Source organism: Equus caballus, chromosome 2, assembly GCF_041296265.1.
Source record: "Equus caballus isolate H_3958 breed thoroughbred chromosome 2, TB-T2T, whole genome shotgun sequence".
NCBI classification, from domain to species: domain Eukaryota; kingdom Metazoa; phylum Chordata; class Mammalia; order Perissodactyla; family Equidae; genus Equus; species Equus caballus.
Genome location: NC_091685.1, coordinates 122,076,825 through 122,096,271, shown reverse-complemented (window position 1 = coordinate 122,096,271; position 19,447 = coordinate 122,076,825). Strand labels below are relative to the sequence as shown.

The window sequence follows — 19,447 nt, the reverse complement described above, 5'->3', positions numbered from 1 at the left end:
TATATTAGTCATCCATTGCTGCGTAACAAAATAGCCCCGAATTTAGCAACATAAAACGGCAAATGTGTTATCTCGTAGTTTCTGAGGAACATGAACTTGGGAGCAGCCCAGCTGGTGGCTCTGGCTTAGGGTCTTAAGAGACTGTAGTCAAGGTGTTACTGGGGGCTGTCGTTGTCTCGAGGCTCTACTGGTGTGACGGACCTGCTTCCAGGCTCACTCCTGTGGTTGTTGGCAGGTCTCCGTCTCTCTGGCTGTTGGCCAGAGCTCAGTTCCTCTGAACGCATGGGCTTCTCTACAGGGCTCTTCACAGCCTGGCAGCTTTGTTTTTCCACAGTGAGTGATTGATCTAAGAGAGAGCCTGTGCCCAAGACTGGGCAGATCTTGGAAGCGATCTATCATTACCTTTGCTGTATGCTATTGGTCACACAGACCAATCCTCGTATCTTGAGGGAGGGTGTGAATTCAAACACACCTCTATATTGGGTCTATAACAGTACATATCTTTCGTAACAGTTTGGGATTATGGAGAAGTAAATTAACTAGGGCAACGTTTAAGTGGAAACTATGCTTAAAAATAGTTCTCTCTTACCAGTCCCTGTAAATATTTGCTTTTCTTTTTCAGGTCCAGCACAGAATCAGATGCAGTTTCCATCTGGATATGGACTGCATCCTCAAAACTATATTGCTCCCTCAGGACATTATGCCCAAGGACCTGGGAAAATGACCTCGTTGCCATTGGATAGCCAGCATGGTGATTACTACTCTGGTCTTTATACGGTACCAACGCAAAATGTGGTGACTCCTAACACAGCAGGCCAACAACCGGGAGCACAGCAGATGTACGGCAGGGTCCTTCCTGCCCCTCACATGGCAGGGTCCGCCCTGGGGTCTTTCCCGGGTGCCACGTCATCAGCCTCCCACGTGCATACGAGTGCCTCTGTGAATCACCACAACAGTCCAGCCGTGGGCGCTGCCAACTCTTCTGTTGCTTCTCAGGGATTTCCCTCTACTTGTGGTCACTATGCTATGTCAACTGTTTCTAATGCTGCGTATCCTCGTGTTTCATATTCCTCTCCACCTGCTGGTGATCCATATGGGCAACAAATGTTTACCTCACAGAATGCTCCGCCAGTCAGGCCGATCAGAGATAATTCATTTTCTGGTCAGAATACAGCTATCAGCCATCCGTCACCGCTGCCGCCTCCACCGCCACAACAGTACCACCAGGAGCAGAGTCTTTCAGGATACAGTACTCTCTCGTGGTCTGCTTCAGGCCTTCCGTCGACTCAAGACAATCTCCTCCGAAACCACACTGGCTCCCTGGCTACGGCCAACAACAACCCAACAAGTCCCGGTAGGTTGAATGAAACACTCAGCAAAGCACTGTTGAAAATCACTGTATTTCCAATCTGGTTTTTATTTGAATGAAGGTTAAAGATACCTAATAGAAAAGTTAGAAATCAGCTCACCATTGTGATTTATTTGCTTTATTTATTGTGATATTTTGCAGCATCTCCCTGAACCCTTCTCCTTTACCTATTCACAGTTAGCCACCAGCCATCTGCCTTGTATAGCCTGGTTCCTTGCCATGAGTTTGGGATCTCAGCCAGTATTTATTGATGGGTTTTATGCCTCTGCAGTAGCTGTCTTTAATGAGAGTTAGGTACAGGGCAAGATGGGAGGGTCCATTTGGGGATATGCTTTGTTAGCCACTACTTTATTTTTTATACTCGTTCGACCTTGGGACAGTTGCTCTTCCAGCCAGAGCCCCGCACACTGTGGAAAAGATGCTGGCCTGCAGTAGTACCACACTGGTTTCTCTAAGGGAACCCCTATTAGTGACTTTCTCGGCAGATTTATTTCCTATGCAGTAAAGCTGACGTTTTCTCATTCCCACGTTGGTAAGTTAGGATGAAGGATGTGGAAGGAGGGAAAGAATACCCTTGATATAGTTTTTCTGACTTTCCTAAACCAAAATGTATGGTTAAATTTATTAGTTTAAAAATTATGTCTATAAGGTATGTAGTTTTTTTTTAGTGTGAGATTTTCATAGGATATACTCATTCTAATTCAACTTGTGAACTTGAGCTTAACAGGATCTGCTCTTGACCTGAGTGGAAGTGTATGTAAAGAATGGGAATTGGTAAAGCTGTAGTAGTTTTCTGAACCATGTCTTTAGATTGTATGTCAGAGTCTGGAGAGCCGTCTGTCAGGGATGTTGTAGAAAAATCTCCTTCCCTGAACAATGTGATTAAAATTAGAACTTCAGAATATTAGCTCTGAACTGTGCATTTATCATCTTTTCTTTCATTGCTAGTCGTTTAGAAACACTCTCAGCTACAAGCAACTAATAGTGGTTTAAACAGAAAAGGTGGTCTTTTTCTCACGTAACAAGAAGTCCAGGCAGACGCAGTGGATCCACGTGTCCTCGCATCGTTTCTCTCTTTCCACTCTGCCGTTCTTAGCTTGTTGCTTTACAGAAACAAGATAACTCCTGACCTGCAGACATCAAGTCAGAGTAAAAGCAGGAAGAAGGGAGAGGAAAGGAGATGGGGCGGTGGCCTTCATTTCACAGATCGTTTGCCATGGCTCTTTTAAAAGACCTTCCCTGTTTTGAGGGACGAGAAGGTGAACGTTAGCTTTGTAGCCTCCACGGTCAGGCAGGCGAGAATGAAGGGGTGTCGCCTTGACTGGGTCCTGGGGAAGTCAGCTTGTGTGTCTGTCGCAGTTCCCAGACCTGGCTGTGCCCAGGTTCGCTTGCACAGGTTGTGGCCTTCAGCCCCAGCTTCTTGAGCTACAGTGGAATCTCCAGGGCGGGCTTGGGAATCTGTACTTCTGGCTTGACCTCCAGTGCTGCCTCGTGGCAGATCCAAGTTCTCCTGTAGTCCTTTTGTTTTACAAACGAGGAGAGTTGTCCTGGTTGGGCTGCCTGAGGTCTTTAATGTTAGAAACAGAGCTTGTCCTGAAGCTGTTTCTGCTGACTCTCAGCCTGCCCTTCTCAGAGCCAGATCTTTCTGTCCCCTAGAAATTCTTTTCTTTCTCTCCTTTCAGCAGTCCTTTTACAGATCAGGTTATCCTAAGGTCCCTCTGACTTAAAAATTTTGTGACTTTCGTGACAAAAAAAGAAGAAATACAGGTAATTCCTATCTTAATTCTGAGATGGGAATGGGACCCAGGATGGAACCAATGTATGCTGAGATGTAGGATCAGGGAAATATGGGGCCACTTGGCTAGTGAACAGAATACCTAATTGGGAAGGGCTTATTGTTGAAAACAACATCGAATAAAGAGTAAGAATAATTACAATCTCACCTTCAATTGGAACAGCTAGTAACTGGTCCTTCAGGTGGAGAGGTTGGGTGTCTTTTAATCCTAGTTCTGTACTATGGGAGCCGTAATAAATATTATTTTAGAAGTTAATTCGTGTGAAGAAGTGGGTTTATTTTTTGCCTTTAGATTGGTAAATTATTAATTGTAATTCAAATGTTGACAGATTTCTCAGTTAAGATGACACATATTCTTCACCATTGCAAAAGAAATACAGAGGTTACTTTTAAAACCTACTTTAAAATTAAATATTACAGAAGTCCCCAAACTTTCTCAGTTGATGTCTCTCAATTTTTTTTTTTTTTAAAGATTGGCACCTGAGCTAACAACTGTTGCCAATCTTTTTTCTTTTTCCCCTGCTTTTTTCCTCCCCAAATCCCCCCAGTATATAGTTGTATATCTTTTTAGTTGTGGGTCCTTCTAATTGTGGCATGTTGGATGCTGCCTCAGCGTGGCCTGATGAGCAGTGCCATGTCCGCACCCAGGATCCGAATTGGCAAAACCCTGGGCCACCGAAGCAGAGTGTGTGAACTCAACCGCCCGGCCACGGGGCCGGCCCCAATATCTCTCAATATTTTTTTCGTGATGCCCCAGGCAAATAAATAGTAATACTTCATCAGGTTTTTGACAGACGTCACTGACTGTCTCGTCAAGATTTAAAACATTTCTTGGAACCTTGTGAGTTTGTTGCAGGGGAACTTGGGTGCCCAAGTTTGGGAACCATGGGAATATAGATTTTAATGTTCTAGAAAGACAAGCAACTTAATTGCTTTGGACACTCTTAAATTATATTTTCACATTAAAGTAAGAATCTTAGGTGTTGAGCATAGTTCTGTGTAAAATCCAGTCTTTCTGAGTATTTGACACAGACAATTGCTTTTTTATTACTTGATTATACTAGTTTCATTTTTGGGTATAGTTAAAGTTCTTAAGCAATTTGTAAGGGGTTGGAGATCCAAAAGCATAAACCTGAGTTTTGGTGATGGATTCATGTGGTTATTTTCAGGCAGTTGATGAGTTAATATTGAGAAACATGGAATAAAAGAGACATTTCAGTGTTATCTCGTTTGCCTCTATATTTTAGAAAAGCATGTTAGTATAATTTAGCACTAGAACTTCAGATTATCTTGTTAAAAACACTATGTATGTTTTGAGTGCTATATTTAGTTGTTAACTTAGGATGAAATTTTGGCTAGTGTTTAAAAGGTGTCGTTTCATTAGGCCACTTAACCATTGTAAACTGTCATGATAAGTAAATCTTTCAAGGTTCAGAAGGTCTTTCTTAGTTTGAGGTGAAGTTGGTTGAGTCTGTGACTTTGGGATATAAAGATAACCATCTTTGACAGCAAGATGAGTGCTGAAACTCTGTAGGTTCATTTAAAGTCATTTTCTTTTCTTTGGTGAGGAAGATTGTCACTGAGTTAACATCTGTGCCAGTCTTCCTCTATTTTGTGTGTGAGACGCTGCCACAGCATGGCTTGATGAGTGGTGTGTAGGTGCGAGCCCAGAATCCGAACCCACAAACCCAGGCCTGCTGAAGCGGAATGTGTGAACTTAACCACTACGCCACCAGGCTGGCCCCTAAAGTCATTTTCTTAACTTTTTACTATCCCTTTGTTTTGAAAAGCACATAGTTTTAAAAATTAGCAAGGTAAATCTTTTTGCCAAGATGTAGAATTTCGCCAGAAAAATTATTTTTATTAAAATTTTTTACTGTTTTTTTGCTGAACAAGAATCATAAATTGATGGCATATTGTGAAATCATGCCACCTGATTACTGCTGTTTTACTATGTATAGTTTTATGAAATAAGCATTTTAAAAAGCTACTTATATAAAAATAATAATAATAAACATTTATATAACCCTGTATAAAAATCCACAACGTACATGGCATTAAAATGCAGTCACTGATCAGTCATATTGCGTCTGTCATCTTGAGCTGCTGATGTCCCTGAGGAGAAGCAAAGCAAACACCCCATGGGAGGTGATTATCTGGATAGAGAGACACAAGTTAGAAGTAATTTAGAAAACTGTGTCGGGGATACAAACGGTACAAGAAAGAGACTATTTCAGCTTTGAAAACCTGTGAGATTGCAGAGTTGCGAGAGGGGAATAACATCTTTTTGCTCCCTCACACACTTACTGCTTCAGTTTTTCCAAAGCTACCCTTGAACCCGGTGGTCTTTTCTTAGCTTTGTAACTCCACTCCTTCTTCAAGCTCAGCAGGGGAGGTGTTCATGCTTGTGCTCACTTGCTGTAAAGCTTGGCTTTATCAGTGAGCCCTTTTCCCGTGAGTCAGTCTTCCACTGTCCGCTGGGCTGTGGCGTTGGAACGGTGGGAGCAATTGAAGAAGCAGCAACATCATCTCGGTCCTGTGTGGAATCAGCAGCCATCAAAAGGTGTTAAGCAAGGTGGAGACAGGATGGGGTTTGTGTTTCAGAACTTTCTTCTGTGAGCAGTGTGGTAGACGGACCGGAGGAGGAAGAGCCTGGAGACGGGTAGGCGTCACTGCAGTCAGCCAGAGGGAGGACGACGACAGCCTGAGGTTGTGTAGACAAGAGACAGGCGACATGATTTCAAGGATTTGTTGATTAGTTTGTGAAGGAAAAGGAAGAATAAAGGATGACTTTTAAATTTTCTAGCTTGAATAGCTTGAATGGGTGAGCATGCTATTAGCTGAGAATTTGTTTAATCTCTCTCGATCTGAAAGAATTGTGTGCACAATTACTAAGGAGCTACTAAGAACTAACTAGGGAACTACGTTAACGCCAAAAAAAGAGGACTAAAGATTTATTTTTGAATCACGGGTTCTATCTCTAAACATCCCGTGAACTATACAGTAGTATAGCAGTTCATTTTGCTTAGTGCCAGTTTTATATGTTATTTCTTCTGTCACATTCTCTTGTGAAAGGGATAGTTTCTTTTTGGCTGCATGCTTCTATGGTCCTTAATGTTTGTAGAGCTTGTCTCCACTCATTTCACCAACATTGGAGAGCCAGCTATGTGACAGGCATTGTTTTAGTGCCTGGAGATAAAAACAGTGAGTGAAAAGGCTTGATCCTTATCCTCATGAAGCCTGCAGTCAGGAAGCAAACAGCATCCAGATAAACACACAGGGATGTGAGCTTGCTGTTATCATCTGAAGCAGAGTGCTTCTGAAGCATGGTGCTTGGCCAGTGCGCTCCAGGGCATCTGGCCTGTTAGTCCTGAAGCTTAGGGAAGTTTCCCCTGATATTTGATGTTTGAGCTGCAATCTGAAGGGTGAATTCTCCATGTTTAAAATAAACTACAGGTGAAATAAATATTTAATACAAAAAGGCAACGCTTTAAAACTTTTCAGAGAAAATACAGACGACTACCCCCAGAATCTTGGAAGTAGGGAAGGATTTCCTGAGGGCAATACGCAACACTGCTGGCTGTAAAGAATAAGCCTGACAAACTGGAATAATTTCTAATTAAGAACTTTTCTTCATTGAAAGACAACATAAAGAAAACAAAAAGACAAGCACTGAATGGGGAGAAAAAGAAATTTATAGTATTTATTCAGAAGACACAGTTAACACATACAAATCAATAAGATCAGCAACGCAAGAAAAAATACATGAACAGGCATCTTGCAGAAGTTAAATGAAAGCATAGTCAACCTCATTAACAATCAGGGAAAAGCAAATGAAAACTAGAATGGGGTATCATCTTGTACCTAGCAGCAGAATGGTAAAAGTTTGAAAGTCTGACCACACTAAGGGATGGCGAGGATGTGGGTAGCAGGAAAATCTTAGTCACTGTTGGCAGGAGGATTTATTGGTTCAAGATTTTAGGAAAATTTGGCGGTAGTGGAATTGAAGATAAGCACACCGTGAAGTGCAGCTTTCCCACTTCTGTAAACTCTCGAGAAGTCCTTCTCAGACTTTGCGCCTGTGAGTCGCTGGCATCTTCTGACTCACCAGGCCTAGATTGCCTGGCTTAAGATTGCTCTCAAGTTTCTGCATGAAGTGTTGCTAGCTCATAGACTCCGCTTTGAACGGGAGGCTCCACTTCTTGTTTTAGATGTGTCGCACCTGTAGGGCACGATGACCTTTGTTTAGGATTCTGGGCCAAAGGGACTAGTCTACATTCTAGGCCCAAGAGCTCATCTGCCACAGGCTGCCCCAGGGCTAAGGGGATTCCTGTCCCTTCTGCACACATACACGCCTTTGAGCAGTGGCCACACGTTGGGAAGCTCTGCCCTAGAGAAACTTGCACCTCTGCACCTGGGAGAGGTTCATAAATACTCATAGCAGCATGTTTGTGAGGATAAAAAATGAGAAATGCCAAAGTCCATGTATAGTAGGATGGATAAATAAATCTTATCCTTCTAGCGGACTGCTGAGGAGCAGGAAAACATGCATGGTGCCGTGGTGATAAAGTTCAAGAACAGGCAAAATAGCACTTAGAGGTACTTAGATGTGTGGTGAACTGCGTATTTAAAATCAAAAGTTTGGGGATAATAAACACAGCAGAAGGAAGGCCTGTGTGGGGGTGCTCTGAGCGCGCCGGCAGGGGTGGAAGCGTTTGCAGTTGGAGGCTGAATTCTTGGGTATTTCTTTCACTGTGCTTTATGTATGTGCATATATACATGAGTACACATGCATACGTCTCACATAAACTGTTCTATTTGCGTCCATTATTTTATTGAAGAAAAAGTTTGTTACATACAAGGGGGAGTAAGTGTATCCCCTTGCATGGGACAGAGCACGGCAAGTTCAGGGGACTGAAAGCAGACCTGTGAAGGGGGACCCCGGGCCTTGGTGACCAGGTGAGGAAGCTTGCGGGTGGAGCTGTTTGTCTTTGCCCTCGAGCACCGGCAGACTGCTGAGGATTGTGAGCCGGATGCTGCCATGCGTCAGATTGGAGACTGGCTGTCAAGTTCTAGAACAGAGAGTGGCCCTGTTCAAAACCGAGCTACTCACTTTGACTACGTGCTTGGGAATATTTGTGAGAAATTATTTATGGGAATAATTGGAGGCCTAGGAGGAGGATTCCGTCCTCCAGAGAGGTTTTATGTCCCCTCCCAGTCGCCACCAGCCACCCCCGGCTTGTGCCCACAGTGGTCCAGGTGCAAGGCTCGGGTGACGGGTGGTGCGGGTGTTCGAACCGGAGCTGCTGGCTCTCGGAAGGGTTCCATTCCTGCCTTATCCGTCTCCTGAGTCATCACCCCTCAGAGTGCCGTCCTTCAGGAGGGGCTGCGGGGGGCCGTATCAGGCCGCCCATCTTGCTGTGCCTGCAAGGCCACAGGAGACAGCAGATATCCGCGGGGCCGGAGCGGCTCTGAGTGTTGGCCTTGTCCTCTGAGTTTTCGCTTTTGTATGGATTTCAGCCCAGAAATTCGTTCATATCATGTTAGGTCTTTGGTGATTTTAAGAAGATATTTTTGAATATGGTTTTAAAGTTATCTTCAGTAGGAGCTGTGGTCCTGCTCACCCAGCCTGTTGTTACCGGCAGCGGAAACAGCCTCTGTGGTTTAGACAGGGTCTTTGAATTCCCCGTTATTAGCAAAGGTAAAATTAGCATATTTGCTCCATCTTCCACCCCTTCCCTTTTCTCTGTCACCCAATTTTAGATGATTATGTCTTTTTTAGTTTTCACTTTATACTCTTAAATATACTTATCGCTCTGTTACTTTAGCAGTTTTAATTATTATATGAGATATCTAGTGTTGGTTTAAGATAAAGATGATTTGTTATTTTTCATGTGCTGTGGGGGAGTTGGGCACTTCCTCTGCCAGTTGTCCCTGGACTCACACATGTGGCTTCACTGAGCTGGAGAGCTGGCTGGCCTGGGAGACCGTAGGGCTTCCCTCAGGTGTCTAGCAGCTGGTGCAGGCTGTTTCCTGGGCCACCCAGGTTTGTCTCCCCGGGGCTAGGTTAGCTCCCTTACGTGATGGTCAGGAGCGAAAGGCTTCAGCTGCAAGGCCTGTGACGTTGCGATCCTGGACTTGCACACCATCACTCCTGCCACATTCCGCTGACTAAAGCCAGGCACAAGTTTCACCCCAATTCAGAGGGTGGGAAGTTAGACCCCACTTACTGAATGAGAGGAACTGCAAGTATTGTGACTGTTTTCAGTCTCCCACAACGTCATTTGTCCTTCCTGAAAAGGATGAAGCAGCCAGCATACTTAGACTGCCTTCCACTGTCTTTCCCTTTTCCCCACATTTATGTCATTGTACACGTTTGGTTCGTCACCATGTTCCTACGTTTGCTTTAGTCTTAGACCTAAGTTTGTGTATATGTATATACACATACACGGTACATATGTGCACATATGTACATGTCTGTGTATGTTTGTATGCACATATATGTATATGTTCAGTATATTTTCAGTAGTCACTACTAGTCTTTTGCCATAGGTTTCCTCCTCCTGCTTTATTGAGATATAATTGACGTAGAACGTTGTGTAAATTTAAGATGTACATGTGATGATTTGATAGACGTGTTTGCAAAATGGTTACCACAGTATAAGCTTAGTTCATCCATCCGTCACCTCACAGAATTACCTGTTACGTGTGTGGTGATAACACACTTGTAAGATCTCCTCTTAGCTACTTTCAGGCATATAATATGGTATTATTATCTCTAGTCACCATGCTGCACCTTAGAATCCCAGAACTTACTCACCTTGTAACTGAGAGTGCATACCCTTTGACCAGCATCCCTTTACCTCCAGCCCCTAGCTACCAACATTCTACTCTCTGTTTCTGTGAGTTCAGCTTTTTTAGATTCCACATATAATTAGATCATGCACTATTTATCTTTCTCTGTCTGATTATCTCACTTAGCATAATACCCTGAAGGTCCATCCATATTGTCACAAATAGCAGGATTTCCTTCTTTTTTATGGCCGAATACTATTCCATTGTGTATGTATATACACACACTCCCAATTTTTTTTATCAGTACATTCATAGATATCCACATACATATACCACATTTTTTTTATCCATTCATCTGTCAGTGGACACTTAAGTTGTTGGAAGATTATCCTGTAGGTCAGGCAATTCGAGCTGTCGTGAAGGCCCACCATGAGTCACGTGTACTTTATTCCAGAAGTCCAGCCTAGTGTTAGCATCAGGCCCATGGTTATGTGAATACAGCATCTGATTAAAAACAGCAATGAGAAGTGGCATTTACAATACAAAATGAGGTCTAAGCTGGTACTGGAAACATTTGTAGAATTTATGAACCACATTACTACAGAAATAAATAGCCTCTATTTATCTTCTTATCTGGGATACCATTGCATAGTTCAATAGTTATTATTAGCAATTGTGATCATTAGTTAGTAAAGAAGAGCTATTTGTGTTCATTTTGTTTGAAAAGGTAAGGAAGCTTGTGAAATGTTTTAGGAAAACTGCCACTAAACATTACTAAAATGTTTGTTGAGTAAGTTTTCAGTTCTTTTGAAAATCACTTCTTTGGGCCATCTTATTTTCTAGATTTAGATAGACTAGATAAATGTGGTGCTACTGAAATTTCTACAAGAACTTCAAATAAACTATTTTGTTAGTGTTTCAATATATTTCAAGTTTATTGCTGTGGATGAAACAGTTTCTTATCTTCAGTTGCAGATTCTTTATCCAGTTCTGTTATGCAAAATGTCCAGCCTCCCGTGTCCAGCCCAGTAGTCTCCACTGTTTTGTCCGGAGCCTCATCAGCAAGAACGCCTGCTGCTGCGTGTCACCCCGCTGAGCCTGCGGCCTCAGTTACACAGCCCTCCGAGCTGTTCCAACAGAAAGGTACTTGAGAAATCCCTTCTGCTGCATATATAGCACATATGCACATAGATGGATATGTATACACACACCCACACGCACTAATTCAAATCGCTGATTTTAAAAAGTCAAACTGTAGCCATAATTTATAGAAAACGTGGAAAAAAGTAATTTATACTCTCAATTCAGACATGACTATTTTCTTTTTTATGTATTAACTATCAGTCTCTTTATGATTATATATTTTACATAATTGCAATTATAGTTTGCATGCCATTTTGTATTTTGGTTTTACATTTATTAAATTATACACAGTTCTTCCTATAGCTACATAGTCTTTATGGTCATTTTTGTGGGTAGTAATTCATTGTACCAATGTATTATAATTTATTAATCCATTCCTCTGTTATGGGACATTTATTTCCTATTTTTAAAGGTTATTATAGTATCTTTTAGGATAAAGCACCCAAGATTTCCTTATTTAGTGAATCTCTGTATCCTATTTGATGATTTCTTTGCTTGTCATTATTATTAATGAAAAATAACTTTCAACCCAATTTTGGGACTGAGGGGCGAAAATGAAATGGTGACGCACACTCTTGCATCATTGACAAACGATATGGTGTATTTGTTTGCTTGTTTCTTGTTCCCCGTGTGTCGAATAAGTGACAGATGACTCAGTGGGTTGTTCTGATGCAGTCTCCCCACAGTGCCTTTCCCTTGGGCAGTATTCTTGGTTATTTTCTGTCTGGCTAAAATTCCAAATCTGTTGATGTTTCAGGTTAGTATGTTATGTTTTTCATTCGATTTGGTTTGATTTCTGAACTGTGTTTAGGAATCTTTAGTTGTGTTTCCAGAGTAGCCGTCAGTGGTATTTAGGGACGGTACTCTGTGGTGACAGCTCCTGACCATGAGCATGAAGGGCTCTCTCATGGCCTGAAACTCGACAGAAGCAACATAAATCTGCAGGCTGGCCTCACTGCTTTGTCTGCTGACTGTTCGTATGGTCAGCAAAGGATTTTGTATTGTTTGATCAGATCACACATCACACATTTTCTTATTTGGTTTCGTAGGAAAACCAGCTGCAGCACCGAGGAGTGCCCGCTGACTCCCAGCAAGCCAGGGAGTGTATCGGGGTAGAATCTGGTTATTGTAGGTGTCTGTGCTCAATGTGAAGGGCTGGTAGGAAGGCTGTGCTTGTCACTGAGTAGAAAAACTTAAGGGTGGGCCAAAGCCCTGATGGAGTGAGTGGCGTCTGTCCTCTACTCGATGACTGCCTTCCATTTCTTAAGTATTGTGCTGGTTTTGGTTTTGACCATTTTACATTGCCCCTGCTATAACCTTTTTTTTCTATTATATTTTCTTTTTGGCTATTTTACTTTAAATGCTATCCTACCCATCTTACTATCCATATCGTTTTGTAAATCAGTTTCCCACTAAATAATCATGATTGTTTCCTTTTTTCTTAACTCATAAGATAAATTTGAAAAGAGGAGCTGCGATTTGAGCACTTACAGTGTGCCAGATACTTTCTATTTATTATCTCGTTTAATCCGCATGTCAGTCCTGCAGGGTAGATGTTATCCCTTTCCACAGATGAGAAAATTGAGATTCACAAAGATTAGGTAACTTGCCCAAGATTATAAATCAGTAAGTAGCAGAGTAAAAGATTTTCAACTCAAATCTTTCTGTCTCGTGCTCTTTCTGGAAAATGAGGCTGAATTTTTCTTTTTGGACATTCACAAACTTGATTTACCTAAGATAAGCCCCTTGACGAAGTAACAGAAAAGATAACACTGGAGACGTTTGAATTGTGTCTTTTGCAGTTTCTTTTTCTTAAGTAGGAGGTTGGCTTCTTGGTGGCCTCTGCCTTTGGGTAGATCTGGGGTACGCGACCTAATTGTGCGTGAGAGTCAGGGCTCTGTGTGTGTTGTGCAAGTTGTCGTTTGCACCAGTGGTGCCTCTTGTGCGGTGTCCGGCCTGCATACGGTGTGCTCTGGGTCTGGTATGGTGCTAAAATATTAATACTTAAAGGAGAGCAGTCTTTTCTCTCAGCTTCAAAGACACCCTCGCTTAGTTACTCTCTCAAGGCTCAGCATTTTTTGCTGGTTTTTAGAGGGAAGCCTTCAAATTTCTGCTTGTGTATCTCCTAAAAAATTTTTGAAGAAACTCTATAACTACTTGAACATTTTTTAGATTGACATCTAAAATTTTTCACCAGAAGTTTAAATAGTTGCAGTTATGTAATTTTCAACATATTGCGTATGTTTACTTTTAAAACAAAGATGTTGCATTACTCTGTATTGACTGGAATGATACCTACCCTCATCCATTTAAGAAATATGCACGAGTCCTTTAACATTTGGAAAGTTTACGTTTTTCCTTTTTCTCCTTAACGTTGTACCCCCTCCCCCGAATGTGATAAAGTGATATATTCTTAAGCTAGAAACTCTTATCATTCTGTCATACTTCTCTGACACAACATTATATAATTTGAAATTTTAAAATTTCGTTGTCTGTGACCATGAGTATCTAAGCATTAACATTTTTTCTTATAGATTAAACTACCAATACAATTATTATTAGTATAAGTTCTTCAAAACAACATAAACATGGATTTTGGTACTTTTTTATGGCAAGTACGTTTTTATTGGAAACACGTCTTTCAATGAGGTGGAAGGCGCTCCTCCTCACCATGGCTCTGTGTACCTGAGTTGCATATGATTCATTATTAGAATAAGAGAAACTTTAGATCAATTTGATTCATAGTTTTTATTTTCATACATGTAATTGCTGAGAAATTTCGTGCATGTAAAGTAGATAGGAATGGTATTGGAAGGGTTTTATTAAAGCCCTACTGTTCTTTTGGGTTTTTCAACCCTTTTAAGCTTCTGAGTTAGGTGTCAGAAATGTTTGTTGTTGGTTAGGTTTTATTTTCCGGGTTGTAGATGGTGAAATTGTCCCTCTCATGGAGCAGTTTACAGTTTACAGACCTCGACCTTTCGTGGCCTCGCTCCGTCACCGTGCGAGGCAGCTATAGCACGCCTCGCCTCCCTCCACAGATGAGGCGTCGAGGGTAGGGGAGCTGGGGTCTTACCCAGAGACGTGCAGACTCCCCAGGAGGGGCGCCGAGACCCATGCAGATCTCCTGCCTCCAAACCCAGTGCTTGTTTCACTGCGTCAGCAGTTATCTAAAATGTGAATTTCATTATACCATTGCCAATATAATGTCTTATCACATCCTTTAAATGTATTTTTATCAATAACTTCAAGCTGCGGTGTAGGTCATTTTATGGACGGTCTCACCATATAACCTAGTTAGCCAAGACAGTCCTCATTTTCAAACCAGTGAGACAAATGTTATTCTTTGTCAGAAAGTCTGATTTGATTTTTTTAATCCAAGGAAATGTATTCCTGGAGTTTCATGAGGAACCATGAACTCCACTGAGAATTAAATTGCGGCATATATCTTCTAAGCCAAATTACTAAAAGCGGTCAAGGATCTAATGTAATTTATCCTTTTTTTATAGTAGATTATAAAAACTGGGCAATGAGTCCATATGGTGATTCTCATTACCAAATTTGAAATAAAATAGTGTAATATGCACCAAATATTATGCTATTTATGAAGCAGGGATTATCTTAAAAAGCGTTATATTTTTGTAGTAAATATATGCATTGTGGTATCAAACTCTGGCATTTGACTGTTTTTTAATATTTAAATAGGAGTCAAGTGAAATATCAGGAATAATTCTGTTACTTTCATCAGACATCATGATAAGAATGTTATCATGTATTTAATAAAAAAAGGAAAACATGCCACTAAGTGCTAATAGGTTCACATGCTAGTGAATATTTTTTTGTTAAAAGGAGAAAGAAATAGTGTATAAAATATAAGAAGGTGAGAAATGATTACAATCATTATAAATGTTTTATGATGAGATAGGTTGTAAAGTGCTCTATTGAACAGCTCGTGTTGATTCTGAAAGAAATCGTGTATGATTTTTATCTGTGAGTTTTATCCAGTATATCTAAAAAAATTGGCAGTCCTAGAAAACATTCAACTTATTTTTGAAAGAACTAGCGTTACTAACAGTACTACTAACAGTACTACTCTGGTCGGTGGGAAATTCTTTTTTCATACTTCTGACTTGCTCTAGGGGTAAGTAGTAAGAATACCTGAAAGTAATTGTTTTTAATTAAATATACACAAAAACATGTTTTTAAAATTTTATAGTAAGAATAGCTAATACTTATATAGTATTTAATATATTTCAGGCACCATTCTAAGCTTTGAAATATATTAAATCATTTAATTTTCACAACAACCGTTCGAGGTAGTTATGGCCCCATTTTCCAGAAGATGTAGATGAAGAACAGAGAGGTTAGCGACTTGCCCCAGGACACGTAGCTAGTCCGTGGTAGAACCTAGAATTGAATCAACCCAGGGGCCCCATCCTTATCCATAATGTCCTGCTGCGTGTCTGTTCAGTATTTCTTACTGTTTTTGCCTTGTTCTCATGGGACTCTTTCAAAAGCAGTGGGTTCTTTGACAGTAGTGGTTGGGGGCTGCATATATGCAGAATTATTAAATAAATTTATCATTACTCCCAGCACCCTACTTTTCATTAAATCTGAATTAAGACTATTCCAGTGAGAACCACCCCTATTCCTAACGTATTTTGTCTTTCACTGAAACATGGCTGGCAAGGTAGAAAGTCCTCTGCAGATTTCAGGTGCTTGATAGTCCTTTAAGGAGGAGGAAGCCTTCCCTTTGGCGCCAGAGAGGCTTTCTGCCTCAGGGCAAACGTATCAGAGTGAGATGCTGGGTAAGTGAAGGGAGCACGTTTCCTTGGTGAAGCGAGAGAAAGGCTGTTGTTAACACAGGCACTTTTTTAGGGGGATGAGTTTTAGAATTGAGTCCCTTGAAGCCATTCTTTTCGGGGAACCCTTGGAAAGTCTTCTAGTGTGTCCCCCTAGTTTGAACACCAGCTGAGGAAAGAGAACAGTTGCTCAGACTCTGAATTTAAAACAGCTCCTCTCCGTGAGGGATCGGTTCTCTTAGGACCAGTTTTGTCTGTTCCCGCTGCGCTCGGCCCTAGGGAACAGTGAAGCTGCCTTTTTGAGACTGGCCCCAAGGAGACGGTCCCCTGCAGAGTTTTGCCTGAAGCCACTTCAGTGATTGGTAGTTTAAACCGCATGTCTTTTTTAAAATATTGGGGCCCTGTTAGTAACAGAGCTCTTGATCATGTCAGATTCTGTTGATGAAGTGTGTCCTGTCTCTTGGTTTACGAGATTCATACCTTAGAAGCTCTGAGTAAGACAGAGTAAGTTAGGGTGTAGCATTGCCTCCCCATGGGGTGTGGGGCGGGGGGTGGGGAGGTGAGGGTGGGGGTTGAGGTGGGAGGTGCTCCATGTGTTTCCAGAGTGGGTTTCAGGCTGAGCTCTGGAAGAAGATATCTTCTTCTGCCACCTCATATCTGCTGCCTCCTACAGAGGATCTGGCTCTTAGAGAGCAGCTCTCATCACCGTTCACTTATCGCAGCCCCTTTTTGACTGTAACCCCTCATTTGCTGGGGTTTGTAGGCACTACCCAGCCTAGAGCAGGACATTTAAATATCGATTAATTGTTATTCTGGAGCTCTTACCATTCCTCTGTGGATTAACTAAAATATCATATTCTTGTGCCATCAATATTCCCAAACTTTTAACACAGTTTACTTGAACAAGCACAGGAAGGCTAAATTATGAGCATATGAAGAGTCACAGTGGGGAAGGGCTTAAATCTTGACACTTTTATCTCCAGCACGTCCCAAAAAGGATTGCATCTTTTTTCAGGAAAGTAAAATTTGAGTGGCTTTTGTGTCATTCTGTTAATATAGCGCACTGACAACTGTAGTGTAATCTAAAATGTTAATGTAATGAATAATATTACTCTGTTCTTATTCATAGGTTTGTTCCAGTGCATTGTCATCGCTCTGTAAATTTTTTTTATCATATAGCCATCTCATTTGCTTCCAGTTAAGCACTGGGTATTTTTCCAATAATAAGTGAAATCTGGTTTTATTCGATAAATCTGGAGAAAGAAAGGAAAATATTTGTCTTATAATTCTCATAGGTGTGCCCTGGAGTTGGGCTCCTTTGATCACTTCCGGAGTCGGCAGCCTGCGCACTGACTGAGTCGTGACAAGAATGGCTTCTCTTCCAACTCTTCCCTGTTGGCTTCTGAGCTCAGCCGGGAAACGGAGTTTCTTCTCTCTCGTTTCTTGTTGTATACGTGCACACGTGTACTGTTCAAGTGCAGTGCTGATTGCATTTTGAGAAAGTACTTCATTTTTAAAGAAGCCCTTAAACTGAAGAATTTCCTTTCTATAAGATCTTTTTACTGTTAACTTATGTTTAATTGTAAACTTCTCAGCATATTTACCCTAAGGTCTAATATTAGTCACATTTTTGTTCTAACCAGGCTTTTGTTAGAGGGGCATGCCACTCTGAGTTTGGTCTCAGGGTGTCAAGTTGATTTCTTGCATTGCCTGAACTTATTTTACATTGATTTTTACTTTCTCAGATGAATTTGTGGTAACCACTGTTGTATCTTTATTTAAAATGTTTCAGCAAAGTAGCAGAGTTTCCATGACTTCTTTAGTCATAGCAGGAAGGTCAAAGCTTCTCTCATCTACAGTTTAACCGTGCTCTCTTCTAAGTTCAAATTTTACTCTTTGATGGCTTTTTTCTTACTATAGGCATGAGTTGTGTCTATCCATGCTGATTACAGAGGTCCCCTGAGAAAGAATGATGAGAGCGTCAGAGCACTACCATGTGGTTTTCGTGAGGCAGGGCTTCATCGTGCTTCCAATATTTTGAAATGTTTTTGAAAATCCATACTGTGTTTCTGGGTTTTTCCCTTTTTTCAAATCGAGCTGAAGATTTTCCTTACAAGGATATTTATTTTTATTTATGAAGTGTTTTCGTTTTAAATTTTCCCCTAAAAATTTTGTGGGTGTTACATTTTTAAGTCTGGATTTTAGCAGATTAATTAAATAATAAAAAAACCAACTTTTTTTAAGAGAGTATTACGCAGTTAGTGGTGGTTGTGCTTTTTCCACAGAATCTGCCTTCTCTTGGTGTGTCTCACACAAGGGCCAGGCTCATTCACCTGCTTCAGACTCTCGTGGAGGCAGTAGGCTGAACCCGAGATGATGGGTGGGCCATCTCAGAAAATTCACTTTCTGTAATTGTCACACTCGTAGGGGCTCAGTTAACGAGCCTTTTTTTTTGAGCATCTACTGTGAGCAGAGAACTATGCTGAATACAGTTCTTTTCTTTAACTGTCATTCTTTTTCCGTTATGAGAACTGAGTTCCCATCAAGGTGGCCTTAGGAGAAGGAGGGTCCCAGGTATCTGTATGGGTGTTGTATGCTGTATAAATTCAATTCCGTAGAAATGAGCTCTGCTCACCGAGAACGCACAGTCCCAGAGGACAGACACCACGGGGGCCCTGAGCTCAAAGAAGGTAAATGTGGAGAGCTCAGTGAAATGTTCAGAGACTGTCATGGCAGGTTCCTAAATATCATCTGTGTAAGACATGGTACTTTTTTCACACTTAAACCAGTTAGTTCATGTTAAAGCTGCCATTACTAAACTGCTTTGCAGAGATTTTCTAACAGTTCCAGTTTTGATAATAAATTTGCTAATATTAATATGCATGCTGGGATGTTCTTTGGAATGTCAGAGTTCTTTCTCACTTTTAATGTAATGTCAAAATTGTATTTCTCGTCTTTCCTGTTGGTTTGACTCTTGTGTTTGTGCTTCCACTTTACAGGCATGCAGTATGGTGACTATGTTAATAATCAAGCTAGCTCCGCGCCGACTCCCTTGTCATCCACTTCCGATGATGAGGAAGAGGAGGAGGAGGATGAGGAAGCAGGTCTGCTTCAGCTTTACACCAGTTGTTCATCTTTACCCACTCACCTTTTCTTTTTATGTCCACAGTCTTAACAGAGGTGTCTGCAGGTTTAACTCAATGAACTTGCTTGGTTTGGGTTCTAGGAGATGGGGTTCCTTGAAATGAGGTGTTTTGCATGTCTTTTGTTTTTCCTCCCTTGGACATCTTTACCATTTTGTAAGTAACAATGCATCTTTCATGATGATAGAGTGCTTTCTTCTCTCAGAAATGCATTTCCTCTGATGTCACATGCAAAAGAGTGAGTCTGACCAAGCTTTGGCTGATGATTGCTCTGGCACCCTTGTAGGAATGATGTTTTATCTTCTGCTTTGCATGCTACTTTAGTCTAATCAAAATGAACCATGTGGATTTTACAATAGTGACAGAGAACCAGGACAGTGTTTCTTTGAGGTCCTTTTGACCC

The 19,447-nt window shown here is 41.3% G+C and overlaps 1 protein-coding gene across 14 annotated transcripts in view; it reads left to right on the top strand.

Moving 5' to 3' along the window:
- Positions 1-19,447, top strand: part of SEC24B (SEC24 homolog B, COPII coat complex component) — an 82,548-nt gene that overhangs the window by 15,175 nt on the left and 47,926 nt on the right. For 4 of the 14 annotated variants that reach the window (XM_023628667.2, XM_070261580.1, XM_070261588.1 and 1 more), the window contains exons 2-4: positions 623-1,354; positions 10,929-11,102; positions 18,901-19,005. In XM_023628667.2, coding sequence (XP_023484435.2) covers positions 623-1,354; positions 10,929-11,102; positions 18,901-19,005 — 1,011 coding nt within the window. The remainder of the gene's footprint in view (positions 1-622; positions 1,355-10,928; positions 11,103-18,900; positions 19,006-19,447) is intronic. The other 10 variants (XM_070261583.1, XM_070261584.1, XM_070261591.1 and 7 more) reach the window with 3 other exon arrangements.